Source organism: Amblyomma maculatum, chromosome 1 (assembly GCF_055883805.1).
Source record: "Amblyomma maculatum isolate TAMU_Amacu chromosome 1, ASM5588380v1, whole genome shotgun sequence".
Classification (NCBI taxonomy): domain Eukaryota; kingdom Metazoa; phylum Arthropoda; class Arachnida; order Ixodida; family Ixodidae; genus Amblyomma; species Amblyomma maculatum.
In genome coordinates, this window is record NC_139344.1 from 273,700,786 (window position 1) to 273,716,318 (window position 15,533).

General features: G+C 40.5%; 1 protein-coding gene across 4 annotated transcripts in view; it reads right to left on the reverse strand.

Moving 5' to 3' along the window:
- The window catches only part of 5PtaseI (inositol polyphosphate-5-phosphatase A), a 45,919-nt gene that overhangs the window by 21,503 nt on the left and 8,883 nt on the right, over positions 1-15,533 (reverse strand). For all 4 annotated transcript variants that reach the window (XR_014704458.1, XR_014704457.1, XR_014704459.1 and 1 more), the window contains 4 exons: positions 7,763-7,879; positions 7,612-7,667; positions 2,256-2,340; positions 1,977-2,072 (listed from right to left, as the gene is read on the reverse strand). Coding sequence is in view for 1 of the 4 variants with exons in the window: in XM_084591296.1 (XP_084447422.1) it covers positions 1,977-2,072; positions 2,256-2,340; positions 7,612-7,667; positions 7,763-7,879 (354 nt within the window). In the remaining 3 variants the exon portion in view is untranslated. The remainder of the gene's footprint in view (positions 1-1,976; positions 2,073-2,255; positions 2,341-7,611; positions 7,668-7,762; positions 7,880-15,533) is intronic.

Consider the following 15,533-nt stretch of genomic DNA (forward strand, 5'->3'; position numbering starts at 1 on the left):
AAAACGCTCGCGATTTTTGCCATGGCAACACAGAAGCCTTGTTTTGAGCTGCCGCGGTGGCTCGAGCAACGAGAGGGACGCAGTTCCAACAAGTTTGAAATTTTTCGCTCTGTCGCTGCCGCTCGTTGCTGAAATCGCTTGCATGTGAGCGAGCTAGCTTTAACGCATTTTTTTTTCAGATTCTCGGTGCAAAAGTGGAGGGTGGGTTCATTATACGAATGGGTTGATTACGCGACAGATACGGTATCGTTCTTTAGCATCGTAAGTGCCGTCACAAGCCGATTTCTGTATATCGAATTATCGATATATCGAACTATTTCGCAATCCCCTTCGAGTTCGATATATCCGGGTTCGACTGTATTACTCAGAATAGGGCACCCATTTGAACCAATACACACGAGTTTTTTTTCCCACTGGAAGGAGGTAGATTTCAAATAAAACGACAAAAGTTCCAAAAAAGGCCCCAACCGTGTTCTCGTGTGTGTTTTCTTAAATGAATTCATTAGTTAATAGTCAGCACTCATCCTGTTTTCATTCCTGTCTGCTGTGTTTTTCGCCGTTTCCACAAAAATGATAACACACTGCTCAATGCCATGCTATTCTATAAACAACACTTTCAGTGCTCTGTGCTCACATCTCCTCATTTAGGGGTTCAGCAAGTGAAATTCTGCGAAATTATGCCTCATCTCTGAAATGCTGTCAAAGGGCAGAACACAGCAACGTTACTTGCAATGGCAAATATAGTGTGCACTATCAACTCGTATTCATATTTGAAAAACTATTTAGAATTTTCCAAATATTCGAAAATTACCGAATACACCATATATTTTCAAATTCACTGCAGTTTCGCTGCACTGCATGCTTCGCCACAATGCCTGGTCTCAGGACTGTGCAGTGACGCACCATCAAAACGCGATGGGGCCATTTTGTGAAGAGGGACATTTTGCACAAAGCGAAGCACTTGACGAAACCGGGGCGAAAAGTTTCATCCCACATGTAGAGAACCTTCGTGATCGTGCAGGTGTTCATCAGATAAAATTACTGTAACACAAATGATTTTAGGCAGTTTTTTCAGGCCCATTCGAAAATTCGAGCATTTAGTTAATACGGACATTTTTTATGGTGCTCTGAAGGCCGAATTAACGAGAGTTACTGCATTCAGCGGTGACAGAGACAATTCCACCTGGTTTCATGCAGGTCATTCCAGTGCAAAAGCTGATATACCGAATCTTGAATAAAATTTATATTAGATTTTTCAGTAGAATATACATTTCTGTGCAATACTAGCACAGTGTTCAGTCGGTGGTGCTCAACAGCAAGGAGGTGATACTTCTCCGTTCGGACAATGTGACAAGTTAGACGTAATTTGTCATTATTTTCATTTTATTTTTTCATTCTGAATTTCTTCGCATTTTTTCTGAATCTTTTGTTTACTTCTTATTGTAACCCTACGTTTTTTGTGATGCATTCTTCTTCTTCGTACCACAAAAACAGGCAGTTGTTAGCGAGCGCATCATCTGTGTAAACGTCTTGGTTTAATTCTCTAGTGTGTGTGTGTGTTGTGTTTGTATATAACCATGCAGCGCCAGAGGTCGTTGGAGTCACTTTTTCTGCCTCACAAATTGGAAAAAAATTTTCAAACTCATTTTAGTAGATTTCATTACCTGGTTTTGCAGTGCCTTATGACTACTGTAACAAGTCTAAATAAATTTTTGCAGTAGATTTAATTTGGATTACAACTGCAGTAGAGAAAAAAGATGCCAAAAATTTTACAGTGACCCCAGCTCGCATCTGTGCTGGCCACCTTCTCACAAAGCAGAACACGGCATTATAAACACATATAAACACATAAGCACATCATAAACTTGAGAGACCCTCGCAATAAAAGCTATCATAGCAAAAGTTATTCATGCAACAACAGCATTCTACTGGGCTACAGCCCAGTTGTGACATAACAGAGGACATTTCACTCCTACCTTATTCTCATCCTTAGGATCTCTGAAGAGAACTTTCGTGACATCTCCATTTTTGGCACTTTTTACTTGAACTGGAGGTGCCTTATCCGTAATTTTCTGCAAGAAGAAAGACTTTCAATCCCAAAGTCGTACAGCATGTTTGCTTGCAAAGAGATGCTTGTTAAAGAAAATAAACACAACAATACAAGCAGCAGTGTTTGAAAACAAACAAACAAAAAAAAAACCCATAGGCACCATGGAAGAGTAAAACGAGCGAATGAAAGGTGGGAGGTACATCACCTCTATGACGGCTTGCGTGTCAAGTCTAAAATTGAAGTCTCCAAAGATGAAGAATGGAACATTTTCGTACTTGTCATTCTGGATCCTTGAAACAAAGCATACTAATCCTTAATCTTCTGGACATGAATGCGCCGACTGAATGCACACGATCGTCCACTTCCAGCTTGAACGGAGCGCCTCTCGCGGGTGCCTGGGGAACCCGGTGCAGCACACTGCTACAGCAAGCCAGCACCGCCAAATCATGCCCTTCCTTTGCACTGAAGAGATCCTCAACTCTGTTCTATGCATGCGAACTGCCAACAGTATCAGTGTTTTCTAGAAAACTAGTAGCCAGCAATTGCTGGGACACCTATAAACCTATGATATGCATTTTCATCCATGGTTGACAGTTCTTAGTGGGCAATTTGTTATTGCCAAAATTGTGGACAGCAGATGTTGTTATAAAATTAATCATAAACCATCTTTGCTCTTATGGTACTGTGAACTTTGTGCTTCAACAGGAGCCATGAAAGAAATAAATCGTATTGAATATACACACCCTTATTGTCAGGCAGCCAACACAAAAAAACAAAAAAGAGGAAAACTCGATTTTTCATCCAGATGCTGGTAATGCAGCACTTACTTTCCAGGGTGCGAATTTTAAAGTGTAAAGATGACACATAATTTTTGGTTGCATGTTTCATTCTTTGTAATCATGCAGAATACATTGCTACAGTACACGGACTACCACGTGCTATTTGCATAGGAGTGGTAAATAATTTATACATGAATTTCATTCCTCACCTGTTCTGATTCCTCACCTGTTCTGGTTTCGGCTTCAACAGCCGAACGATGGCTATAAGATCGAAGTTAAGTCTAGGCCGTGTGAAGGATAAAAAATAGAGGACAAGCTCTCGGGCTAGTTGGTTTTCTATAGTTATAGCAGCGCGTAGCTGGACAAGGACGAAGACGGAGGAACACGTAAGACGCAGAGGCGCTGAACTGCAACTTTATTTTTGGAAATCAGCCAACCATGTCATATATATACCAGAGAGAAACGCCCACTAGAGGAACAAAATCTAGACACGTGGCGAAAACCGGTGCAACAAAATCAAACACGAGTATAAAAAATCGATAAATCTAAATGCCTAACACACGATTGACATGATACAGTGACATAACATGATAATAGTGGGCGTAGTGAAAGTGCGTGAAAAATAAACAAAAATTCCCAGTCCTTAACAAGCAACAATGGCTAAAAAAGGTGGATGCGCAGAAAACATTTTTTATATAAGAACTTGTTTAAAAAACCGCAGAGAAACTTATGAGATGGACAAAAAATAATAAGTAAGTTAAACATGAAAAAAGAAGAGAGAGATGCAAATGTTGAAACAAAATTGAAAGCCAACAATTAACACTGCAAAACAAAAAACCAACAATGAATTAAACAATATGGCTGACTGCAATTCAAAATGTATAAAACGAAGGCATGTAAAGAGTGCAAATAAAATCAAGCACAATCGGAGAGAAAAGCAATTTCTTTGTTCGAAAGGAAAACTGAGGATGTGCAGACGCATTCATCCTTGTGCTTAGCAATCAAAGCGGCTTCCACTATTTCGCGTGTAAGCTTGTTATGGGATCGGTTTAGAATGGTCGTTTTCTGAAAGACAGGGGAGCATTTTCTATTGCGGTTTCTTGCTGCTATTTTCGCTTAAGAACCTGACTACTTCCTCTGCGTTTTTCACCTGAAAAGGGTCGTTAACAGGAAGCATTTTCAAAGTTGGTTAAAAGGAAAATTGTGCAATCTGGTTTTAGTAACGCCTTGACGAAGTCATGTAAGCACAAATTTCAGGATAGCTTTTCAGCTCAAGTGTGCAGGCTGACGCAGTCGGGATACCCACAGGAACTTCTTTCTTCTGTCGCTAGAAAAATGTTGAACTCCAAAAAGAAGATGACAGGCCCTTCAGCTGAAGTCCAACAGCAAAATAAGGTAGCAATAATACCTTATATCCACAAGATTTCTCATAATCTCAAGAAGATTGGTAAGAAGGCAGGTGTTCACGTGGTCTTTTCAGCCCCGCACCGCCTATCAAGACTTTGTCGCATGGTCAACAAAACGACAAAGAGAGATAATGGCTGCACCACAAGGCACAAGAATCCCGCCGTAACATGCGCAGAAGGGGTTGTATACTCCATCCCTCTATCTTGTGGCAAGGCATACATCGGCCAAACCGGTCGATGTATTAATAAACGTTTAATGGAGCATAGCAATGATTTTTCAGTGTCATCGTCCAAAAACCTGCCAGTGCATTGTCGCACATGCGACCGCAATAGAAAATTCTCCCGTCTTTCAGAAAACGACCATTCTAAACCGATCCCATAACAAGCTTACACGCGAAATAGTGGAAGCCGCTTTGATTGCTAAGCACAAGGATGAATGCGTCTGCACATCCTCAGTTTTCCTTTCGAACAAAGAAATTGCTTTTCTCTCCGATTGTGCTTGATTTTATCTTTGATTTTATTTGCACTCTTTACATGCCTTCGTTTTATACATTTTGAATTGCAGTCAGTCATACTGTTTAATTCATTGTTGGTTTTTTGTTTTGCAGTGTTAATTGTTGGCTTTCAATTTTGTTTCAACATTTGCATCTCTCTCTTCTTTTTTCATGTTTAACTTATTATTTTTTTGTCCATTTCATAAGTTTCTCTGCGGTTTTTTAAACAAGTTCTTATATAAAATGTTTTCTGCACATCCACCTTTTTTAGCCATTGTTGCTTGTTAAGGACTGGGAATTTTTATCGATTTTTTACGCACTTTCACTACGGCCACTATTATCATGTTATGTCACTGTATCATGTCAATCGTGTGGTAGGCATTTAGATTTATCGATTTTTTATACTCGTGTTTGATTTTGTTGCACCGGTTTTCGCCACGTGTCTAGATTTTGTTCCTCTAGTGGGCGTTTCTCTCTGGTATATATATGACATGGTTGGCTGATTTCCAAAAATAAAGTTGCAGTTCAGCGCCTCTGCATCTCACGTGCTCCACCGTCTTTGTCCTTGTCCAGCTACGCGCTGCTATAACTATGGATAAAAAAAATTGTGATATAACTGCTCCTTCATCCTTTAATCTCACTTCAATGCTAAGCCAGCCTTCCTCAAAAAGTATCGCAAGGAGTGAAGAAGCAACGATTACATCGCAGTTTTTTTTTTTTTTTTTCATTCTGTCACATGACCTAGACTTCACTTACGACATCACAGCCATCCCTTGGCTGTTGAAACCGAAACAGGTGAGAAAAAGATATTCAATTATTATAAGATATTTAGCAGTCTTAGGTAAAAACCATGTGCTGATTCGTGTACACTAATGCCCCACATATCATTAATAAGAAGAAAAATGTAACCAAAGTTTGCTGTTTATGACAGCTTCAAATCCCTAGCTGATTTCAAAAAATAATTCTGCCCAGAAAAAGGGCCTGTTCACAATGCAATTAGAGCTAAGTTTGGGGTGAAAACTGACGAAACATGACACTGCAGTGATGACTCATCATGTTAGCAGGAAAAAATCTCGATTTCAGGACGACTGAAGTCTTTATGAAGCTGTTTGCCACTGAAAGCACTAAGGTTGCGGCGTTGCCAAACCTCAAGCTGTACATACTATAGATTAATGTGAATCTGAACAGCTACCTACTTCTTCTGTTGTAGGCGCTATTAAAGAACTGAAAAAATTTATGTGCACTACTGGTACTTGTGAGGCCATCGCATGTATTAAACATTCCCTGTGCAGCACCCCATGATAAAAGACTCATTGGCCCCCCTGTCATTCTGGTTGCTCACCACAAAATGTTTGCATTTATAAAATATTACAGCTAAGTAGCAGCATACTCCGCTTTGACTCCCATTGAAAAAAAGTTTTTCGTTTATTTCATCCACAGCTACATTAACTTATTTAAGCTTGTCCATTTAGAAGTGATAAGAGGAAGCTATTGCTATTGTAGCTGCAGCATTAAAAGTGCCCTGCTAAGCAGCTGGCTGTCGGTAACTCCCTTGGAAATGCTGCTCCCACCAGTGCAATGCGAAAGCCAAGTTTACTTCGCCCAAAGGCAAGAGCAGCACAGTGACATGCCGGAGGAACTGCCTAAGCATTTCTTCATGCTCGCACGAGTTTCCCAGATTCCATGAAGCATTGGCAGCACACAGCCGCATTCAAGCTGGAAGTGGATGGTCTTAGACATGACATCAAAGATGAACTACTACACATACAGTGTTTTCGAAATAAATAATAAAAAAAAACTGCAATAACCAGATAATTCCCAAGCCTCATATCTTGTTTGCTGTTAGCATAACAGTACAACTGAAGCACTTTTTTCACATGCAAGTTGTGTGGGAAAGTGGTAAGAACCTGACCGTTGATTCTCATGAAAAATACACACACTAATGCATGGTTGCCCAGTGGTTTTCCAGTCCATATCACAATTTGCTTGCGGCACTATCTATGTAATGATCTTGGCCTATCAGAATGGCAAGCGCTGCAATTAGTGGCTCCATAACTGGGAAGGAAAGAGCAGCAGTGCCCAGCACACAGGAGACTCAGACAACTCGGCAGATGCCAATGCTGTGCTGTGCTCATGTAGGATTTCCCTACTAATTGAATCATCGAATAAAACACACATTATACTTCTAAATATATGTTTCCAAATACTGCACTAATATCTTTAAATATAGTTTAACATTTCCAATATTTAAGGAAAGTTTGTCATGTTTCTGCATCCTGGATCGAACGAGAGGAGTCTGGCTTCTACAGTACTGCAGACAAGCTGTGTGACGGAGTTCAGAGAAAAGCAACAGTTACTTCCTTGACATATGTAGACACCACCTATATACTACGGTTGTGCAGCAGCTTAGACACTGATGAAGAGGCACTTGATCAGCTCGCATTGCATGCATTATGTTTTTATGTACCCTTTCAGAAGAAACACTCGTATAGATGTCTTCCTAGCAGTGGCCCTTTGTTCATCCATTACCAAAAACTTGCTTTTTAACTACCATTCAATTACAAAGACCTTTTAGTATACACTTGAGTGAAGTGTGTCTGTTATATTAATTTATAAAAGGCCATCGTAGCAATATGTAGTCATGTGTAAACTCAAATACAGCTTCAAATACCTTGAGATGTAGCTAGAAGTCTAGTTGGACTGACAAGTACACAGGTTCACTACCACATGCATTGTGAGAATGAGCAAGGCAAGCCTATTCGTAACCACTTTTAGATTTGCAATCTCTGTTGATTAACACTATTTTGCAGCAAACCAAAGAAAGGAAGCATTAATTTTATTTTTTCCCAACAGGGTGGTGGAACATGATATTTTCTACATACCTGTTCAGGGTATAGTCAAGAGCTCCTTGCCTATTTTTTGTGTACGAAGAAGGAAACTGGTGGGGAAAAAACACACACACACACATACACTGAATAATGCCTAAATACACGCTACACTAACAGAGGCATAAAATGGTGGCCATTCACTCACAGATTCCATAGCTATGAAGTTCGATTCGTCATGAAATAGATGGATGTTGATTAGGTCAAACACTGTGCCTTGCAAGCTCCATCTTGTCCGCATAAAGCCTTTTCTTGACCATTTGCACTGCAACAAAAAACAAGGCTGGACAGTTAGCAGTGCAGAACATTTGTTGTGGATTCGATGCCTGTACAGACACTGCGTTCCCATCATCTGAAGTAGTATACAGAGGAAAAATTTCAGATTCCCTTCAAAATGACCTACAGCATACCCTGTCTATGACAAATGTTTGGAGTGGATGGCTCCGGAAATTTCGACTGCCCGGGGATCTTTAAGATGCACCAGCATGGGTGCACAGCGTACAGTACATGGGTGCCTTGCTTTCCATCTCCAATGAAAAGTGGCCACTGCAGCCGGGACTGAGCCCACGTCCTTTGTTCAGCAGTCGAGTGTCCTAAAGAGCCGCCAAGACGAGGCATCTTCAAATGAATTTCATTTAGCTTTCATTTGTACCAAAGCACTCAACTGCCAACTATCTACAATTATACAGTGTAGCACTTTGTGCATCACTTCCTTCCCCATCAACCAAAGAAAAGCACTGGAGTGCCACTGTAAATGACTTAGTATGCCCCTGTTCTGTAGGATCATAAAACCCTGTCATTTGTTAAAAAAAGCACGTTTATTAGTAATCAATAAAAATCAACACCATCCTCAATAAAATGTTAGGAGTTTCAGGACAAACCCTATCGAGAGACGAGCCAGCTAATGGTACACAGTTCAAAAACTGCAAATTGGATGGAAAGGAAACTGTTTGTCTCTTCAACTGCTTTCTTGTAAACTCTGAGCAAAGAAATACTTCAACAGACACATTTCTTAAGAATATGAAGATCCACTGTGCCTGCAGCAACACTGCAAAGGCACAGGAATTCTCACATTTGCACACATATAACGCGGCTACAAATATGCAAGGGAAGGAGGAGGAAGGACTAAAGACACCAAATTTTGGTGGTATTTTTCTTTGTTATAATGATGCTTAAGTCATTCCTGTATATCGGTCCGCAAGCAGTTTTCTCCTACGACCACTAAATAATTTATAACTGAATATTGTTTTCTCACTAGTTTCAGTTTCAGCAGCCGAGAAATGGCTGTGACATCACAATCAAGTCTTGACGCGCAGCATGAAAAAACAGCGATATGATCGCTGACTCTTCACTTATAGTGGTTCCTGTTCTTGAGGCAGGCTGGCTTTATCATTGTAGTGAATTCAAACGACACAGCAATGATTATATCGCTGTATCCCACGCGTGACCTAGACTTGAATGACTTGACTGTGACGTTACAGCCATCGCTCGGCTGTTGAAATTGAAACAGGCGAGAGAAAAAAAATTAGATTATAAATTATTCAGCAGTCGTAGGCGAATATGACATGGTGATCAGTGTACAGTAATATCTTGGGCATCATTATAAAGCATAAAACACGAACCCAAAAATTATGCGTCAATATATAGTCCTTTAAGATTTTGATTGCCCCACAGCAAGGTGACTGTGCCCTTCACTCAGGATATAGCTCCACAAGCTCTCGCAAGTTTAAACCATCACATATTATAAGTTGAACCCTTTTCATTAGCATTCATATTTCTGCCCTAAAGTGAGTACTTGCAAGACACATCTGTTATACACTTTTTTCTTGAAATGCTGGTAAACAGCCATTCATGATCTAATACCAGCCAAACGATCTCCACCCCGTTACTATTCTATTGTTTATTTCGCTCTTGAGGTTCAAGTCTGAGGTCCCTATCTGCCATAAGTAGGTGTATTTCTTTGTCACTTTCAGTGCCTTGCAAGTTATCATTAACTGCCATTAGTATTCGGGATTTATTTTATTTATTTGTTTAGACACCAAAATGTTGTATCAATGTTAAAGGCCCCGTTCAGAAATTCTGGAGTCGGTGTTGTCTCTGTTGGCACTGTGAACCAAAAATCACAAGCATGCCTCTGGCAGGTGGGAGTTGGCAGATGACATGGCCGAGCACCAGTTAGTCAATGGTTTGTGAATGGCACAAAACCACATGACAAGGCCAAGCTGCCAGGAGCCGTCAAATCTAATACCACCTTCCTTCCAGATTCGGAGGCAAGATGGGAATTGAACACATCATTTATACAGCTTGCTTAAAGCAGGGTTTTATATTGATTCCAAGTAATCTTTCAGATAATGTGGTAGCTTACAAATATATGCTGAGTAAGAAAAAAAAAGTGATTAAAAAATATTTGCTTACGACAACTACGGCCAAGGGCTTGAAATAAATGGAGACGGCACACAAGAATACGGCAGAAACAAATACACTGGTATGTTTCAGAGGCCATGCTTTAGAAATGTGCACTGCATCATCAAGATAGCAAAGCCTCTGTATTAACACACACAGACTTCCTCAGCATCAGAGACCGCTATTGCCTACAATAATTTATGTTGCCACCATCAACACCATGTCACCGCTGCTCCTTGTTTCGTGCTGCTCAGTCCTACGCACATTCCCCCATTTTTTCTTCATTTACTGCACTTAACTCGCTCAGTGCCTTCACTTTTTCATCAATGAAACCCACATTTTTTTCACATAGTAGCCAACCTCTCCTCATCACTATGCAAGTAGTTACTCCTTAACATCCACTAGGCACAGCTACATGGCTATACAGCTACGAACGCAAGCTATACACCTTACACAGCAGCCTCACAGTTACTCCCGAGCGCAGCCATACGGCTACAAATGGAAGCTATAGTTCAGAACAGAACGCATTTGTTTGTTGTTGTTTTTTTTTTGTTTTTTGTTTCTACTGCTAAACATACTGGGCTTATAGGGAATAGGCGTTGCCCATGGGGCACCGTCTATAATCGAACATCAGTTTTAAAATGAGCAAGCATATAGTAGGATGGAGCAGATGAGCCGCTGGGACGTGGTTGTGCCAGTCAGCGAATTGTAAGCATTCTCTTTCATGCACAGCGTTTTTAACTCAGCTTTATTGTTCTGAAGAACTGCAGGTTTATAAAGATTGGCTTTTTTAAAAGCACAACCTAGCAGCTGAAGCTGCTTGCCAACTTGGCTGTGAGCCATGCTGCTGATGCATTACGGAAACCATAACGTCGCTATGCGTAGGTTTGAAACAAACTGGTTGCTGCACCTCCAGCCACGGTAGCCATGTAGCGACGACCAGTAGGCAGCACTAGCGGTACACAGAAAATTCCAGTGCAGGTTTTCAATGCAACTGTGAAGCTTCTGTGAACGCTGCGCAGTTTTTCATTATAGTGTTGTGTTAAATGGCGCATAAGCAGCTCAGGCTATCATGCACCAAGCACAAGCTTGTAAGTGGTGTATACTATTTATTCTATAGTTTGTTTAAAACATTTACTTCCTTTAGAAAGCTAAAAACGCATGATAGATCAACAAGTCCACTTTCACCTAAAACCAAAGCTGGATGGAAAGGAATGTGCGCATCGCAAAATCAGGTAAAATACTTTTTTCTTTGAATTTCAAATCTTTTGCAAGAAAATAAAATGTGGTTCATGGCGAGTTGCTCTCCGCATTCTTCACCCAGGGGTTTGTTTTCTTTTCTCAAAAAAAAAGAACATTGCACGTCATGTGTGTGGTCAATGAAGAGACTGCATAATATCACTTCCATGAACCGTTCCCGATGAAAACATGATTTCCATTCCCCGAGAATGGGCTTCACCAACTGCAGTTTATTATTTGCCTCCCTACTCCATGATGACTGCCATTCTTCCTTTAGTTTGTTGTGCCCTAGCATCATGTGTTTTTCATTATAGCTATATGACTGCACTTGGGTGGATTAACGAGTAATTGCTCCCTTATAACAAATTTAGATCGCCTTGGGAGATTCTCCTGATAAACACTGGACACCCTCTTTATCTCATGCATACAGTGCTGCTCCAAAGCTGTCGAAAAGTTGGCTTCTCCAGCAGCTGTATAGCCATGTAGCTACATTAAGCAGCGAGAAAATTAAGCCACGTTCATATCTTGGTTCGATTAACAAAAGGTGCATTCCAAAATTCATTAACTAAAAAATATGTATTTTTGTAAATGCAGTACACAGATTAGCAACAACGCTGATAATTTTTCACTCTGAGTAGCAAACACAAGTATAGGCATTTTTACATGTTTTTGTAAAGCTGAACAACCCTCATACATACAAAAAAAATAAAAAGCAAAACTTTGAGTCTCCCCTGGCATGAAGATGTGACGGTGACAGCTAATCCAAGCATAGCAAACCGCGCACCCCTTCCAAAATAAAAATACCCTTTCAAAGGCCAGCTCTGACTTCAAACTGCCAATAGCACATTATTCCAACAGCAGCCACCATCACACACAAGTCTACCCCACGGTTCAAAGTGGCTTGAACACCATTCCCTTTGGGCTGCAGCTGAACGCAGGAGTTTACAATGTTGACACGCCGCAATACCGACACTATTCGTCATGGAGAAAATCCCTCATACAGCTATGGCTGTAAATCATGAAATTATAAAGCTCCCACAAAACATTGACTACTTTCTTATTACAGATGGTTTGGTTTGGTTTATGGAGCTTAACATCCCAAAGTGACTCAGGCTATGAGAGACACAGAGTGGAGGTCTCCAGAAATTTCGACCACCCGGGGTTCTTTAACGTGCACTGACAAGGCACAGCACACAGGCGTCTTGCTTTTCGCCTATAACAGAAAGCGGCCCCCAAGGCCAAGATTCAATCCCACATTCTTGGGCACAGTAGTAGTACACCCTAACCACTGCGCCACCTTGGCAGGGCCTTATTGCAGATGGAAAGTCCACTCTCAGGCAATATATGTTCGGAAGGTCACACCTCAGATATAGAGCCAAGTTAGATGGCTCATGCCCATTCTGCCAGAACTAGAAATGAAAAAGAATTGAGCACTGGATGGCATCCACAGCAGAAGCATCTTTTTTTTTTTTTATGAAAAAAAAATTCCGCCATCAGCCCATGTGTTTGCATGTTTTCAGCTGTAGGTTAAGGGGGGACAGGGCTCTTGATACATTTTTCTTTATTTTTAAGTTAAATGCAATTTATTTGCTGATTTTAAGTATGCGGTCACTATTCTGATATGTAAATTTTAGCTTTCAAGATATCTGACATTTTCACTCTTCTGTTTATAGAAACAATAGAAGAAAAAAATCACTAATCAGAAAGCTATTATTAACATGAGGCTAGATAGTGTACAGTATAAACAATACAACATAGGGTCTACTTTTTTTTATCGAGGCAATATTAGTCAATTTACAACAAGTTAAGTTTGATGTAGGGAAACGTGGTTGACGAGCCATTTGAATTATTGTGCACGAAGAGAACAGCAAGCATAAAATAAGAGATCTGCTTCCAACATGATACAGATTAACCCCTTAGCATGCTGAAAAAAATTATTCCTTATCTGCTCTAGATGCGAAGATATCTTTCTTATAAACTAGCAAACCGTCAAAAATTCATGATTCAAGAAAATGAAAAAAAAAAAAAAAAGATAGCATTTATTCAGTTTCTTTGCATCTTTAAAGTGGAATAAATGAGATAGGGAATAAATAAATTAATAGGTATGTAGGAGATGGGTTGTCCATTTACAAAACGTCATTTTCTGCCCCTCAAGAGCTCAGTCACCCCCCCCCCCCCCCCTTAGTACTACTGAAGGTGAACATAACAGCAGGCATAGAGAGAAATCTAGAAAGAGGAAAAAAAGCACGCTGAACAAGAAACTAGTATAGAAATAGTATAATGTCGTAGTCCTCCAACTGAAGCACTGACTACATCCTCAAATTTGACATAAAGCAGCAAGATGTCTTTCCCACAACTTTCCCAGCACATGTTTAAAACAGGAAATTATAGTGCGAATAAAGACAGACCTAGACAGAAACGACGCAGGACAGGCGCTACGTTCAGCACATGGGCTCTATTCACTGCTGCCCACCATTAAGAAAAAAAAAAAAAAAAAAGATGCATTCTCCAAAGTTTGGGGGGAAGCCCCCAAGGAAAAAGGAAGTGATTACTCATTGCTGTCCACCCAAGATTTCCTTTGTAGCCATATGGCTGCTCTTGGGTGGATGCCAATCAGGAATCGCTCCCCTATTACGCACATATATGATATAACAGAACAAGAGGAGTCTGTAACTAAAAGTGTCACGGTGGAGTAGCCTCTCAGCAGAAGGGTAAAAAAATCAAGTGCAAATATAATTGTACCACGTTACAACATCTGCAAAAGAAGGGCTAGGCAACTGGTCCAGGACCGAGATTGATCAGCAGAGAAATCCAAAGATGGAAGATGTAGCAATGCCAAAGAAACACTTTTCTTCATGAAGTCTGAAGACAATAAATGCAATTCTTTACCAGTTGGCTAACACTGACAGATTAATGATTTGCTATTTGAGCATTTAGTACAAACTGTTAGATGCTGGAATCCCACTTAAAATTCCATTCCACTGTTTTTTCTGTTTTTCGTATCAGTTTTTCCCCTCTCACTTCATGCTTAACTTCCACCAAAACGTTTCTTTTTATTTATTCACTGTTTTGCACCAAAAATGACAATCCTCAGGTCGGTTCCAATGTCCTTGCTTCCACAGTTCTGAAGTTTCTCTAAAGCTTTCTCGTACGAATTTCTACACCTTCAAACGATTATAAATAAGAGCTATGCAATGGTCTGAGTGCTTCCCAAAACCAAGAGGAAATTGTACCTCTAGGTACAAACTTGCATGACAACATGAAGGAGGACCATGCGGTCGGTTGTTTGTGACGCATGTTACAGCGTGCCCTGTGCTGTACAATGCTTCAGGGCACTCCTGTTCCACTACATAATGCACACACAATCAAGGCTTCGACTGAATCCTGCCTGGCAAGGGGGAAGCATAGTGGTTGAAGGTAACATACAATCACCAAAGAATTCTTTGGCAAGTGCATGTTTCTTTGAACCATAATACACACACCTGACAGAAGGCACTAAGATAAATGTAGTAACAAGTTTGATTCTAAATAAGTCACAAATGCACAAATCATGGCAACCAATACCTTTTTCACAACATTTTCTAACCAGATACAATCATCAATTAACACAGACTACAGAACTTAAGACAGGCTGCAACAAAAATTAAAGGATTTTTATTTCAGTGACACTGAGATATATTTGAAAAGTAGTGGTACCACATATGACGCCTGTGAGGAGGTTTTCCCAAGCCAGATTCAATACCTCAAAACATGTGGCTTCGTTTGCATCTCATCTGGTTGCCAGAAAGAAGGGACACTGCTACAACTGCAGAGGTCATGCAGTGAGAGAGCATCGAATGAAGTGGTGGGGGAGTGCTACCATTACATTCAGAACAGCAAATTAGCAGTGAATTAGTACCAAATGTGCTAAGTTCTGGCTCCAGCTTTGCCATCCATTACGAGAAAAAATTCAAATGATTACCTAAATTATTCACAAGACATTTGAGGAGAGGTAAAGCTCTGGCACTACATGATGAGGTGTGGAAGCACAAAGACGAGGATGACAGCCGAGAAGTGGACGAGATGAGATCTCATCTCGGCCACTTCTCACCTGCCGTCCTTGTGTCTTTGCACTTCCACACCTCATCATGACTTACCAACAGGACCAAGTTTTTACTCTTCTGGTTTGGCACTATAAGAGCAGGGTCAGCCATAGCAATGCTGATGCAAACGTAGATTTTATCAACCTCAATGAAATGCTGACACTGTACATTTCCTCACTTAACAGAAACTAATTG